This window comes from Sorex araneus, chromosome 1, assembly GCF_027595985.1.
Source record: "Sorex araneus isolate mSorAra2 chromosome 1, mSorAra2.pri, whole genome shotgun sequence".
NCBI lineage: Eukaryota > Metazoa > Chordata > Mammalia > Eulipotyphla > Soricidae > Sorex > Sorex araneus.
In genome coordinates, this window is record NC_073302.1 from 351,140,664 (window position 1) to 351,156,092 (window position 15,429).

Sequence of the window (15,429 nt, forward strand, 5' to 3'; positions counted from 1 at the left end):
ATTTCTACTTGATCTATATTTAAAAAGTGAAATAGGTCAGGTCACTTTGCCTATGTAAAAACTCTCCAGTGACTTCCCATCACGCTTAAAATAACATCTAAACTTCTTACTCTGGGTCCCACTTGAGCTGACTTCTGCCTGCCTCCCTGGCCTCATTTTTTATCACTCATTCCCTGGACTTCATTGTAATTCATATAAATTATTTCTGCTTCTGAATGTAGAAAGTTCGTCCATATTTTAGCACAAGAAATGTTCTAGGAAACATTCCTTGTGCTAAAAGCAGTAATATACTCAGGCAAAATCCGAAGCAGTTTTTAGTTTTTTGGCTAATAGATTCCTTGAGTATTCAGCTTAAAGTATTTTAACTGAAATTCCTCAAGCTCCCTCAGATGACTTCCTCTCTTGATGACTCATTTATTTCATTAATTTCTACCTTGATGGAGCTTTTGTGGGTGGAGATGGGTTGAATTTCGAAGTAAACAAGATGAATGAGATGTATGTTGACAGTGGTAAGTGCTAACGAGATAAAAATCAAGGTAGCAAAGTGCTGAGGTAAGGATTGGGTATTATTCATTGTAGACCACTCTGCTATGGTGACATTTGAATCATCATCATCATCATCTTTCTCAAGCAGAAAATTAAAAGAATGAAATATCTTGAGGTGAGAGCATGTCTCATATTTGGGGAGTGTTTAAGGAATGAGATGTAGATGAAAGAGTCCCAAGCTAGGGGAGGAGGAGATAATGAACAGTAAGTAACAGTGAAGCTAGATTTTGTTTAACACATTAGGTTGGGTTTCTGTTTTGTTTTGTTTTTGCTTTTTGGGTCACACCCAGTGATGTACAGGGGTTACTCCTGGCTAATGCACTAAGGAATTGCTCCTGGAGGTGCTCAGGGGACCATATGGGATGCTGGGAATCGAACCCAGGTCGGCCGTATGCAAGGCAAGCCCTACCTGCAGTGCTATCGCGCCAGCCCACCTGCATTAATTTTCAGCTTTGACTGTACATTGGAATTCTTTGAGGACTTGAAAATATGGTGCTGGTGAGGTTCCACTACCGAAGATTGATTTAACTAACCTAGGATACAACCTAAGTATGATAAGCTCTCTAGAAGACTCTACAGTGCGTTTAGGATTAAGAACTGTGAGCCATTTTTAGGACTTCCTTTTGAGGGAAAAGGAAGTCATTGAAAGGGGTTGTCCTGGGAAATACACTTTTGTAACTGGTTGACTTTAAATTTTATTATAATTTATTAAATTTCATTTATACAAACAGACTATATTACCTTTGTTGTCTCAGGTTACTTGAGATAAAATTACTCACCTATTTGTATTAATAAAGAAAAAAGATATATAGAAGGTAATATTTTCCTTCTCTTTACTTGTTAGTTGCTTTTGAGTTTTCATAGCTAATATGAAAAGCTGAATATACGTCTTTTCTTTGTTGCTATGGCTTGCCATCTTTAGCTTCCTTCCCCTTGCTTTATCCATAAACCACTGTACCTAATTTCCAAAGTCAGTACTGGAAGAATAATAAACCAGCAATTTTTTTTTTTAATTTTTAAATTTATTTATTTTTAATTAGAGAATCACCGTGAGGGTACAGTTACAGATTTATACACTTTTGTGCTTATACTTCCCTCATACAAAGTTCGGGAACCCATCCCTTCACCAGTGCCCATTCTCCACCACCCGTAAACCCAGCGTCCCTCCCACCCTCCCCAATCCCATCTCCCCCCCACCCCACCCTGCCACTGTGGCAAGGCATTCCCTTCTGTTCTCTCTCTCTAATTAGCTGTTGTGGTTTGCAATAAAGGTGTTGAGTGGCCTCTGTGCTCAGTCTCTAGCCCTCATTCAGCCCGCAACTCCCTTCCCCCACATGGCCTTCGACTACAATGTAGTTGGTGATTGCTTCTCTGAGTTGACCTTTCCCCGGAACGTGAGGCCAGCCTCGAAGCCATGGAGTCAACCTCCTGGTACTTATTTCTACAGTTCTTGGGTAAAACCAGCAATTTTTAATAAAATGATAAAATGTTTACAATAAAATAAAAATTATTAATATAGTTTATTGTATTAATAAAACTTGAAATACAACATTGTGTAAAGATTTTAGTTAAAAAGTTGTGTTTTTTTTTTGGTCTGGGCTGTTTTAGTTCAGTTTAGCTTCTACTTTTTCAGTACTGGGTGGAGAGATAGCAGAGCAGGTAGGGCATTTGTTTGCCTTGCACCGCACGTTTGATTCCTTTGTCCCTCTCAGAGAGCCCAGCAAGCTACCCAGAGCATCCCCCCCGAAAGGCAGAGCCTGGCAAATTACCTGTGGCGTATTTGATATGCCAAAAACAGTAACAAGTCTCACAATGGAGACGCTACTGGTGCCCGCTTGAGCAAATCCATGAACAATGGAATGACAGTGCTACAGTGCTACAGTGCTACTGAGAAAGCGAAACTGTAAATTTTATTTAGATTTTACTTTACTTTCTTGGGATTTAAAATGACTCTCTAGGAAGTAATAGAGGAATAGAGGTTGGGGCTTCAATTATAAGGTGTTGTGGGAAGGTGGTGTAGTTGTATTTCCAAAGCACAGATTTAACCACAGTGAAAACATGAGCTTTAAACTACAACTATTGAACTTTGAAATGTGCAGATGGGGAGTGGGGGAAGGAGGGAATCATGGGAACAGTGGTGGAAGGAAATTGGCATTGGTGGTGGGATTGGTGTTGGAATAGTTTATGCCTAAGACATTTTTTTTCAATAACTTTGGAAACCATTGTTCTTTAGTTAAATAAAATTCACTTTCTTTATTTTTTCCTAAATACAAAATACTTTCCATTATTCTCACCATTTTTTGGTGTGACTTTAATGCTAAGCATAGTAATTGGGCCTGATAAATAGATACCTCATTTTTTACTTATGTTAGCAGAAGAAATTAAGCTCCGAAAATGGACTAAAACTTACTGGGACTTTATCTTTCAGAAATTGAAAAAAAAACATATCCTTAGTTTATTTGTAACTTGCCTCTTAATTTTTTAACTACATGTAAGTAACTTTCACTTTTCCCTCTTATTTTTTCTATGTTCCAATGGATTTTACTTTTCCTGTTTGGACCAAATATATCCTGTACAATTTTTGGAATTCCTTGTTGACTCTTCACCTGTGAATCTGTTTCTGTTGGAATCTGGAACACTGGAATGACGGAAATGTACCCTTTACAAAGTAGCTGTGAGTAAACTGGTTAATTTATGTAGAGACTTTTTCCCCCTATCCTTACCCTTCATATAATGGGACTCTGTGGGGTGGTGTTTGGGACACATCTGAAAAGTGCTCAGGGACTATTCCTTGGCCTGTGCTCAGAAGTGATCCCTGGAGATGCTTACAGGATGAGATGGGGATTTGAACTAGGGTATACTGCATTGCATGCAAGGCAAGCAAGCACCTTCCCTTTTGTACACTCTCACTGGCCCTTATATATTTACATATAAATTTAACTTAACAGTTGGATGAAGTCTGAACCAAGACTTATTTAATGCATATTTTTACCTCTACATATAATAGGTTTTAATGTAGATGGTTTCATTAATTTTTCTGGTTTGGGGTTTTTTGTTTGTTTGTTTATTTATTTATTTATCGATCTATTTTCTTTTCTCTTCCTTGCTTTTTGTGTCACACCTGGAGATGCATAGAGGTTACTCCTGGCTCTGCACTCAGGAATCACTCCTGTTGGTGCTCAGGGGACCATATGGGATGCTGGGAATCGAACCTGGGTTGGCTGCATGCAAGGCAAACGCCCTACCCGCTGTGCTATCTATCACTCCAGCCCCTATTTATTTATTTATTTATTTCATTTTTTTCATTTTTTGAGGGGGGTGGGGGGCTCATCATATCTGATTGATGAGAGATCACTGAGATTCTGCTCTCAGAGATCACTCCTGATGGGGCTCAGGAGACCAAATGTGGTATTGGGTATCGAACCTGGGTGGCTTTATGCAAGGCAAGTGCCTCTGTACTGCTGCTGTGGTCCAAGATTGATGATTTTAGAGTGCAGTATTCTGCTTAGTGCCCTAATGTTGAAATTTAGCTATCTTACTTAATTTGCTCCAATTATAAAAATGGGAAAGGGAGTAAATGGTTATAAATTGAATAGTTACACTTTGCAACTAATTTTCTGTTCTTTGCTTAGTTCACTTATGTTCATGATGGTTTGACCTCATGGAGTATTTTCAATCCCTTTGGAGACCATAGCTGGTATTGCAGAGGGGTTTTGCAGTCCTCGGGATCAAACCCAAGGCCCGTCACTCGAGCTACATTTCTATTCTTCATTTGAAGTGGTTTTTGTTTGTTTTTTGTTTAAAAGATTGTGTTTGGCAAACCTTTTGGGGGATTTGTGGAAGGATTCCTAAGCAGTGCTCAGATGGTCTGAGGGCCCACTGGCAATTCTCAGCTAACTAAAATTTGGTTTTGTGCAAGGGCTTGTGCTGCAGCAGCTGCTTCATCTCTCCAGAGCTGGCTCCCTGGCCTCCTTGATGTGCTGACCCTCCCGAGCCATGCCGGGAATCGAACCCGGCTCTGCACAGGAGCCCTGGTTGCAGTACTGTCTCCTGACCCCATGACAAAACTTTGAAGAAAAGTGTATACCTCTTAGGAATATTTCACCATTATATATTGATAAATAAGACCTACCTCTAAGTGAAGTTAACTTGTAAGGCTACGTGGATGGTGGGCAAGTTAAAAAAAATAACAGACTTAGTTGCTCCTCCCATGTAGAAGTGGTTGTCTTTGAGACCCTCGAAACTGCAGTCATCAGAGAATCGACACCGTACCAAAGCACTAGTTAGAATTCACTTTAAAATCTGGATAAATCTGGTGTTTCTGATGATAGAGGCAGCATATGAAACCCACTCTCAAATGATGTATTTGATTTAACAGCTTGAAAATTCTCTACTATAATGAACACTGATAATGAGAACCTTAAAATTTTATTTCAAAAATTATTTTATTTCATTTTATGAAAAAGACAAAAATTCAAGGTACTCATGCCTGTTATAATTAGCTTGAGCAAAAATAGATAATTAAAAGAATCCTTAAGGTGCCGGAGAGAGGGGTTGAGATTCATGCTTTTTTAAGGAGCTCCCCTTCCTTCTCCCCCACCCGGGTTTTGGGCCACACCTGATGATACTTAGGGGTTATTCCTGCTGCACTCAGGTATTCCTCCTGGTGGACGTGGGGCACCATATGGGATAACAGGGATTGCTTGAATTGACTGATTCGGACAAGCTTCCGACCCACTGTACTATTGCTCCAGCCCCAACTTCAGTTTGATCTCCTGTACCACATGGTTCCCAGCATTGCAGTGCACAGTCATGGCGGACACGCATTACCACCAGCTGGCCCAATACGCCCTGGCTCTTCAGCGCCCAAGCAGCACTGTACTCTCAGAACTTTTCTTCACGTTGAGCCCTAACCTGGTCCAGGAATCACTAGGAATGGCCTCTGAGCACCGCTTCGAGGATGCTTATCCCCCTGCCTGGACCTTCAAGTCCTCAAAATAGCTTTATGGGAATTTGGGATTTTTTATTATGAAATTCCCACTTTTTTTTTTTAAGTTGGGGAGTCAGATTCTTGCTGTTATTACAAATTGAAATCTTTCTCTGGGGTTCGTGTTTGTAATTTTTATTTTAGTGTCTTGGGTTTTTATAATGCATCATTATGTTGTTTAGTCATAATTTAGCCAATTTAGTCTTAGTTCATTTGTCCACAGCTATAATTGATAGTATCAAATTTAACTATTGATAGTATCAAATTTAACTATAAATTTGATAGTAGGAAAGCAGTGGATTTGCTATTAACGAGAGGTTTGTATAGTTTTCTTTTAGAGCTTAAGAGGGGAATTTGAGGTGTTTGACAGAAGTGTTTTGTTGATTCCGAAATAACTTGACTGTTTCTTTTGCTTTTTCCGCAGCAACAGAAGAACCTTGAAGGCTATGTGGGATTTGCGAATCTCCCAAATCAAGTATACAGAAAATCAGTGAAGAGGGGTTTTGAATTTACACTTATGGTTGTGGGTAAGATACAATTTCTCTGTAAAGTTGTTTTAAGCTGTTAATCAAGTCTAAATAAATGTATAAAAATAATAGCCCAATTAACGGCAGGGATCATGAGTTATATTTTATATATGAATGCATTTAAAAATTAAGTTTGATAGCATAATGGGATTTCTATATTTTCATGCATCTTTTTAAAGTGACAATTTTGGAAGCAATGAATTAAGCTGAAAATTGGTAGATGGTGGTAGAATAGGATACTAAAGATTCTTTCACTGAATAAACTAGTAATCTCCTGGTGATTACTTATTACTATGGGATATTCTTTACTTCCTTTACTTCATATGTTGTAATAGAGTCATAGGATATAAGCTTTATCTTAAGCATCTGTGCTGAATTTAAAAAGTGATAGAAAGGATCAGAATCATGAGAATGATTACTTTGGGGATTTAAATGTATTACGTATAAACTAGAGTGAGTGAACTATAACTTCTTATTTCCTGCCTATTTGAAAAATTGTCTAGGGTTATTTTTGTCATTTGATAACAGAACCATTGTTTAGAAATACTGCTGTATGGGCTGGAGCGATAGCATAGCGGGTAGGGCATTTGCCTTGCACGTAGCCAACCTGGGTTCAATTCCCAGCATCCCATATAGTCCCCTGAGCACCACCATGAGTGTTGAGTGCAGAGCCAGGAGTAACCCCTGTTCATCGCTGGGTGTGACTCAAAAAGCAAAAAAAAAAGGGGGGGAAAGAAAAGAAATGCAGCCATATTTAAAATTAGTATTTTTAATGATAATCTTATTAAATGACTACCGATTTTCATTTTTCATTGTCTGACTTTAGAACAAAAATCCTATGTATGATGAAACTAAATTTTCTTTCTGTATTTCAAGAATGTGAAAGACAGGACACTGGATTAATGGACAGTTGTCTTGCTAGGATTTTTGTTAATAAGAATTACTTTTTGCTAGTTACACTCAAGGCATTTTTTATTTTAGTGTTCTGTTAGATTAACCATTAAATACTTAGTCACGAAGAAGGGACCATGTTATCAGTTGACTAGAATATAATACTTGCTGGAATATATTTTGACCTGGAAATTATCTTCCTTGTAGCAGCTTCATAATTAACATATGGTACTTAACCTGCAGACTTGATTTGATTGAGTAGGTGTAAAGTATATCTAGTTTGCAAGTGGCTTTCTGTGGAGTTGGCCCTGAGTCTAGAGAGATGTGTAGAACACAGAACTGAGCTTTTCCTGGGCATTCCTTAACTTGTACTCAGGCAACATCATCATGTGTGAAGAAAGAACTATCTCTTGCCTCTACATATATAATGTTAGTCACCTGTAATGACAAACTTTAGACAGGGAAAAAAATTAATTGGCAAGCAAAATTTCCAGGGTCTATTAGGAGAACTGTAACAACTAAAAATTTGATATCTGGCAAAGCTCAGGGCTCTCTCCTCGTGGTGCTCAGTGAACTATGTGGTGATGGAGATGCAGAGGCTAAGATGGGTTGTGTCCTGTTCCTGGGGTCAGTCACCTACCCCCCTACCACTACCCCCACCCCTCGGGTGGCTGGCCAGAAAACTAAGGAGGGAATGGGGGCCACCAGGCTGGTTGGTAGTCAGTGACTGTTTAAGTCTCATAGCCCTAGTTACAGAGAAACCATGTAAGGTTGAGGAAGCAGATACACATAGGTGTGGTTGAACATTATCATAAACAATGAACAGATGTAAAGCTTTTCCTTCAGGGGAAGTTCTTCTAGGAGATTAACTAAAGGACAAAATATCATCAGCACCTCCTAGGAAATCTGATAAAGGGTGTGATTCTATCTAAGGGCTTATTTCTCGCTCCTTTCCTTAGCTAGTAATTCATTTAAACAATCATAATAAATTTACTTCTTACTAATATTTCTAGTTATTTTGCTGAACACAGTAAGATATATTCAGCTTAAAGGGTGATTCTTCCTGGGAATGTCTCACTTTATATCCCAGACTACAGTCCTCAGGCCAGGTTAGTCTTTCCTAATTCTAGCAAGGTCCTTATTCAGTTACTTCTTTGTGGATCTTGACTGAGTTTGTTCCGTGACTATGCTCTTAACCTATTATACTTTTTATGACGCTTAGCCTGTCCCTGTTTGAGGCTAGGGTAACTTTCAGTTGCCCTGGATCCATCCTTGTCCTTTGGAGGGACCCCTGTTTTGGGGTATTAGGAACTAAGGGCAACTGAGGCTTAAGTCTAGTAAGTATGACGGATGCCCAGGAACAAATATTATTCAGAGTCATTTAACCTCCAAGTTACAAAAGCAGAGCATTAACTATCTTCCTGTGTCTATACAAAAGAACATTCCTCTAAAGTAAACTTTGCAAAGGACATAAGAGAAAGAAAAGCAGTATTTCACTTACACAAAATCCAGAGTCCTCAGAAGAATGTGACTTTTCTGATCACAGGGTCTGATTTGGGGATATTAGTGACGAACGGGACGAAGAGCACAGAGGAGAAGTTAAAAATAAGCACAGAGGATTGGGTGTGCCTGGGAGCACTGTGGTGGGAGTGGGATCAGTAAACGTAAGCTCCCTTTGGGAGAGAAAGGACAAATGAGTGTTAAACCTGAAATGCTTAGATCTGTGATCCAACAGGTTGCACGCAAAGCAAGCATCTTAGTCTTTTTCCTGTATTCCCCGCCCCAAGAACACCTACAGAAGTTAAGTCATTTGCCTTGCACGTGACTGACCCCAGTTTAATCTCTGGCACCACATATGGGCCCCTGAGTAATGATTCGGTGCTCCCCAGCCCCCCTCAGCAAAATCACTTCTTGAATATGTGAGGATCAGTAATTGATAATTGGTATAAGATCTTTATGACATTCGATATTTAATCTTAAATTTTAAAATAGGTAGTCTCTAAATGTATTTTGTCTTTCTGGTGTATCCATTTGTGAGCTATGGTTATGCTTCCCTCCCCCACTTCCCTTAAGACTTCAAGTGAGAATAAAGGAGAATAGGTGTCTGTCTCTTATACCATACCTTGATAATTTTTTAAAAAATTGTATTTCTGATCTTTTCAGGTACTAACTAGGTGTCTTATAGATGTTGACTTCCTGAATGCAGAGATCAAACCTTCATCTACATAGTTGTAGTACTTAAGTCATTTCTTAAGGAGCTCTAATACATTGCTTAGATTATTTTTCAGATTTTAGGCTGAATCTAACTAAGAACATTGTTTGCAAAACATAGAAAGCTAGATCATGCTTTTTAAAATTTATTTTTACTTTTATTTTGTTTTATTTTTTTGCTTTTTGGGCTGCACCTGGCGATGCACAGGGATTATTCCTGGCTCATGCACTCAAGATTCTTTGAGTTAGTATGCCCTCGTTCTTTAAAATTTAAATCCCAGCACAATTTTGACCCGGAATTCTTGGTTTAAGGACAAATATGTTGATACAAATTGAGAATTTATAGTTAACATTTGATATCTTTATAAAACTTTCTCTCCTTTGTTGGAAAACTTTTCAGTAAGCTGTCCACATAAGTACTGTTTACTGTTCATTTATTTGAGTGACTCATCAAACATGGTAGTCTGCTCTTTTCCCATATTTTCCCCGTTCTGTTATCTCTTAAAGAATTTCTATGATCTGGTAAAATACATTTAAAAAGGTAAATTTTCAGAAAGTTGGAGCCAGTAGATTTATGTAAAAATTATCATCATAAAAGTTAAGCTTGTAGAACTTTACCCTAGTTAGAGAGAACTGCCATAGTTGAGGATTTTTTTGAAGAATAGAATTGGGATAGACTTTGAGGGTCCAGTACAATTGGAAAAATAATTCTCAACAGCTATATAACATACTATATTTCCATGTACTAAGTGCTCAGAGTGTGCATGCTCCATGTACTTAACTCAAATGATTCTTTCTTTCTTTCTTTTTTTTTTTTGCTTTTTGGGTCACACCCAGCGATGCTCAGGGGTTACTCCTGGCTTTGCACTCAGGAATTACTCCTGGCGATGCTTGGGGGACCATATGGGATGCCGGGGATTGAACCCGGGTCGGCCGCATTTAAGGCGAATGCCCTACCCGCTGTGCTATCGCTCCAGCCCCTCAAATGATTCTTAACAACCAAGTAAGCATTGTTATCCTCATGGTTAGAGATTAAAAGTGGAAGACATAGAGAAATAAATTGTCCATGATTACATTGTCATATACTAGGTTAGACCCAGAACTAGTCTGTTTCGTATTCACTGACATTCTTTAAGTACTCTGTAGTCTTAATTGAGGGATATTAGATACAGAGGAGAGTTCAGTATAATGTAATTACCCTTGACCATTTATGAATCCCTAAAAAACTGTAGAAACAGGATTCAGGGAGGGAGGAATGAATGAGAATTAGAACACTTAAATAGTATGAGTAATTGAGTAATTTGGGGGTTAGTTTGTGTGTGTGGTTCCATGGGAGTGAGGGTCTGGTTCAGGGCGTGTGGAAGGTGGAGAATGAGTTTTCCATGTCCCGTGTCTTCTGACTCTCACGTATTGACACTGTGAGTATCGTGCACGGCTGAGTGTAGTTCAGTGAGAAATACCGTATTTTGATATGTGTCAGTTACTTCTTATATGCTCAGAGAAACAGACACATGTTTTCATGTGGGAAGTAAAACAGGCTGTTGATGATGCAAACTGTTTATAGATGATACAGCGGTTTGTTTTTAAAAAGCTATGCTTTGTATTGATTAATATCTGTATTCTAAGATGTAATTTTCTAGTAGTTGGAAATAAACCTGAAAAGGTAAGGTAGCCTGAACTCTGAAGATCTTGACTGAATCTTACTTTGAACTTGAGTTAAAAACCCAGTATCAGGCATGTCAAACAGTGAAGATGCTTTCTGTCAAACCTACATCTCTTTGATCCTGACTCCTTAGTTATGAGTATGCTCTCAGAATATAACTAGTATTTGTAAAATTCTCTTAAGGCAGTAAAACTCAGTATGTGGATTGGTTTATCTGACAAGCAAATAACCAAAGTTATGTATTATCGTTTTGAATTATTCAACCATAAAATTCACAGTTCAGTCATTTCGCTAATCTTGAATATGGTAAAATTTTTGTGGTAGTTTTTCTAGTTTTATTGATATGTCAACTTATTTGACCTTTCTCAAATGTCTTCAGTAGTGGATTGGCATTTTAATTGGGTGGGATCTCAGAATGTTCTTAGCTCTTAAGAGTCAAAGCTTGCAGAGGATTTTTTTTTAATGACTTTTCAGAAAGCTTAAGAGAAGCTTAGTTATAATATCCTATATAAAGCGACTGTCACCTTTGTCATTTCCCTCTATTGAGGTACTACTTGATAAAATAATATGCGAAGGTATTTTAAGAGATTTAAAGATAATTGTAATTCATTTTGTATTTAATTTTTGGGGCATATGGTCATAGTATGTTTAATTCTGAAGTTAAAGTATATTTATTTCTTGAAATGTGTTGGGTAACATAGTAAAAGTTTTGTCCTTGACTAAATCGACACGTTTGGCAGTGGTTGAAGATCTCAGGCGGCCATGTAGCGCTTGAGTTCCATTCTGCTTAGTGCGTGCAAGGTGTGCCCAGCAGCCCTTGCAGCTCTTTCCTGGCTCTCTTGATCACTTTTTAAACCTAGCAGTAAATTGTAATTATCCTTTGATGGTTAGATAGACTTTGGTATCCTACTTATGGGAAAATACAGGTTTTGATTGCTTTTGTAGGTTAATTATACCGTCCTTTGCCTCATGAAACATCAGGATTGTTAATATTCATGGTTATAGCGATGCTTCTATTTTATTTCTTTTGGGTAAAACTTTGGACATTTTAATAGTTCACTCTGAATCTCTCTCAAAACTGCATTATTTTAAAAGTTTTAGCATATGATACTGAATTCCCCGAAAATAGCTTGTGTGACTGTTTCAGACTCTCCAAGCATTGACAGCCGCCTTTACAACACTGTCAGCAGTGGCTATTACAGTCTTTCTTGGCCAGAGTAATTCATAACAGTATTATTACTTCCCTTCTCCCCCCATGTTTATTCCTGGTATTGAGTCTTTTCTAAGTGGTAGATTCCAGTTTTATTTTTAGTACTTTAAGGGTATTGTTACAGTTTGTTGTTAGGCTTTAGCATTTTTTTTCAGGAATCCTTTCTGTGTTGTGTTTTGTAATGGCTTAATATTCAGATTTCTATCTACTCAGCTTTATTTTGTCCTCAATATCCTCTTGCTAATAATCTCTATCAATAATCTAATAACTTCTTGAAGGTTATTTGAGGCTTCATTATTTTTAAGTATATAGATTTTTAAATTTTCAATCTTAAACCAACATGTGCCACTTTATGTAAGAAGTGAAGCAGGAATAGTCTTTCTTTGGTCTCTGAGTTTTCAGGCCACACAACTTGGGGCTATTCCTGGCATTGTGCTCAGGGGACCAGGCCATAGCAGGGCTCAGTCCCACCCCTCCTTCTTTGAAAGTATGCTCTCAGCATGTTGAGCTCTTTCTCTCACCCTTGTCTTTTCTTTAAAAGGTTAGTCTTTCCAAAACTGTATTGCAGCTCCATTTAAAAATGTACATATTCCTGTTTGGTTCTTTTAACCTTTGATATTGTTCATAGTTTAGTTTTCCCTGTATTAATGCTACTTTATTACAGTTGTAAATTATAGTATACTTATGTTGTTATTTATGTAGGAAGATTCTGGATTTGTTAACTTATGTAGGTAGGTGAATAATTGAAATAATTGCAGATTGTTTTATTTTCTGTAAAGACAATCACTGTATCACTGTCATCCCATTGCTCATCAATTTGTTCGAGCGGGCACCAGTAACGTCTCCATTGTGAGACTTGTTACAGTTTTTGGCATATCGAATATGCCACGGGTAGCTTGCCAGGCTCTGCCTTGCGGGCGGGATACTCTCGGGTAGCTTGCCAGTTCTCCGAGAGGGACGGAGGAATTGAACCCGTGTCGGCCACATGCAAGGCAACCGCTCTAACCGCTGTGCTACGGCTCCAGTCTATTTGCATATTAAAATCCTTTAAATTAAAATTTATGCTATTTCTAGTTTCAGTTCCACACCACAGGGATTGTTCTAGTTTTCGCCTTTTTTTCTAGTTGTAATGTCCTGATGGTGAAATATAGTTTTCCTTCATTTGTATCCTTCATCATTCTCCTGTATGTAACTGATCTGCTTGCTGCATTCTCTGGGCGCCCCCTCCTGAGTCTGTTTGCTCATTCTGTCAACCCACCTGGCTCTCACGCCTCCTGCCAGGTCACTCCCCTCATCACTTCTCATCATATCAGATAGTTTATGCATACGATGTCCTCCTCAGCTTGCTGGCTTCACAAATTATTCCAGCACTTCTGGGAAACGTCTTCATCTTGCAAGTTTTAATACTTGCTCTGGGCCACTGTTATGCTCCACCCAGCACAGACACCTGCCTTTCTCAGCTCCAGTGAGCTTTTAGTGGGGATGGAGTTTTCAAGAAGGGTATTAGAAGAGAAACAGCTAAAATAATTTTGAAGGGCTTAAAGATTATATTTAGTTGGTACACGAATAGAGGGGACAATTTATGGGGTTGATGAGTGCATAAATTTAAAAAATTGTAATTTGGGGCTGTCTGATGGAAAAATGTCTAATGGATATGAACCTTGAAAAAAATATCTTGGAAATTCAAATTATTTACATGCATGTATTGTATTGCAGAGGTTCAGTTATTTACATTTACATTTTTTGTAATAAACTGGATCACTCATATAACCTTTCAAATTAACAATTGAAACAAAGAGATGAAAAGTATTTAGAAAGAAAATTTGACTGTGACACTTCTGTAACATTACCTAGAAATCGCAAATAAGCAGATGGTAAACACAAGGTCATTGCAGGGTGATTTTTGCTTCAGTTCTTAACTCAAGTTTTTATGGTGAAAAACTCTGAACTACTGTGTTATAGCTGGTAATAATAATAGTAATACAGTAGCAGTATTTCTCAGCTGGGGCATATGGCCCTCTCTGGGCCCACAGGATATTTCAAAGAAGCTACAGGTGAAAATTGCATAAGTGAAGTTATGGGATGGGAACAAGGTTGGAAGGAATCATGGGCAGAAAAAGTTGAGAAATACTGCTCTATAGGGTTTTTGACATGGGCTTTGATTTGAATTTATGGGCAATTCAGTAACAGTGAAGTGCTAAGCTAATTTAAAGTACTAGCTAAAACAACCTCTTTACCCTTAAAGGGATTTTTTTTTAAGAAGTGCGCATTTGTAATTACATTCTAGTATGTGTGATTAAAGCAAGCACCTCAACCCTTGTACAGTCTCGCCAGCCCCAAGATAAAATGGGGATAGAAGGAACTTTTCTTAATAGAGTTAAAACCGTAGACCATGCAAACCCACAGCTAACAGCATACTCAGTGGGGAATGTTCCTGGCAGACTGTTTAGTACAGCAGCAATTATTGTGGAGAGCAGATTTATTTATTGTGCTAGTTTTGTACTAGTTTTAGCATACTGTACTAATTTCAGATTAATTTTTGCCACAGTGAGCTTTATGACCTTGAACAGATCACTTTGAATCACAATAAACATTTACCTAGTTTTCTTAAATCAGGCACTGCATTAAGATTAAAAGATGGTGGTTTATTGAAGATACCTGAAAATAATTCTTAAGTGTAAGCTTGAGACAATTGTGTACGTGAATGTATATTATATATATTGTATCTGTAAACTTAAATACAGTTCATTAGCCACTGTATAAATTAAGATAACAAAGACTAAATGAATATCGGCGCCAGAGTGATTGAACAGCAGGTAAGGGTGCTTGCCCTGCACCTGGCCCTGGCCAAACCGGATTCAGTCCCTGGTATTCCACGTGGTCCCCTGAGCACAACCAGCGGTAATTCTGGTCACTTCTCTTAGTGGCCTTAGGTGTCCATGTGGTATTGGACATGGAGAGCATGTGCTGTCAATTTTGTTATTTTTAGCTCTTTGCTAGCTGCTTATTAGGTGTATTCATACCACCCAGGACATCTTTTAATTATTGTGAAGCTTATGACTTTGTCTACTTAGGTATTTCTTGAAAAACAAATATTGGTGACATAGAATCATAGTTTCCAGTGTGATTAGTACAAACCATTGCTGGTATCCAGTATTAAGTTTTTCATTGTATGAGATTTAAAGAACTTGAATCTCTAGATCATCTGGTAGTTCAAGCCTGTCTACTTTGAACTACTCTCAGCTTTTTAGAACATGCTCCCTGCTCAAGATAAATCAATCCCCTTGCCTCTTCGGTTCTGTCTAATAGATATTCATGTTAAAAATTTTGATTCTTCTTTCCTGCAGTATATCCATGTGAAAGCTTTCTTCAGCACTCGCTCTTGCTCTGTGCT

General features: G+C 38.1%; 1 protein-coding gene across 1 annotated transcript in view; it reads left to right on the forward strand.

The window, feature by feature from the left end:
- The first annotated feature begins 3,202 nt into the window (after positions 1–3,202).
- SEPTIN7 (septin 7) overlaps positions 3,203–15,429 on the forward strand; it is a 60,533-nt gene continuing 48,306 nt past the window's right edge. Inside the window, exons 1-2 of the mRNA XM_004606886.2 lie at positions 3,203–3,220; positions 5,958–6,060. Of these exons, the coding sequence (XP_004606943.1) occupies positions 6,051–6,060 (10 nt within the window). The 5' untranslated portion in view covers positions 3,203–3,220; positions 5,958–6,050. The remainder of the gene's footprint in view (positions 3,221–5,957; positions 6,061–15,429) is intronic.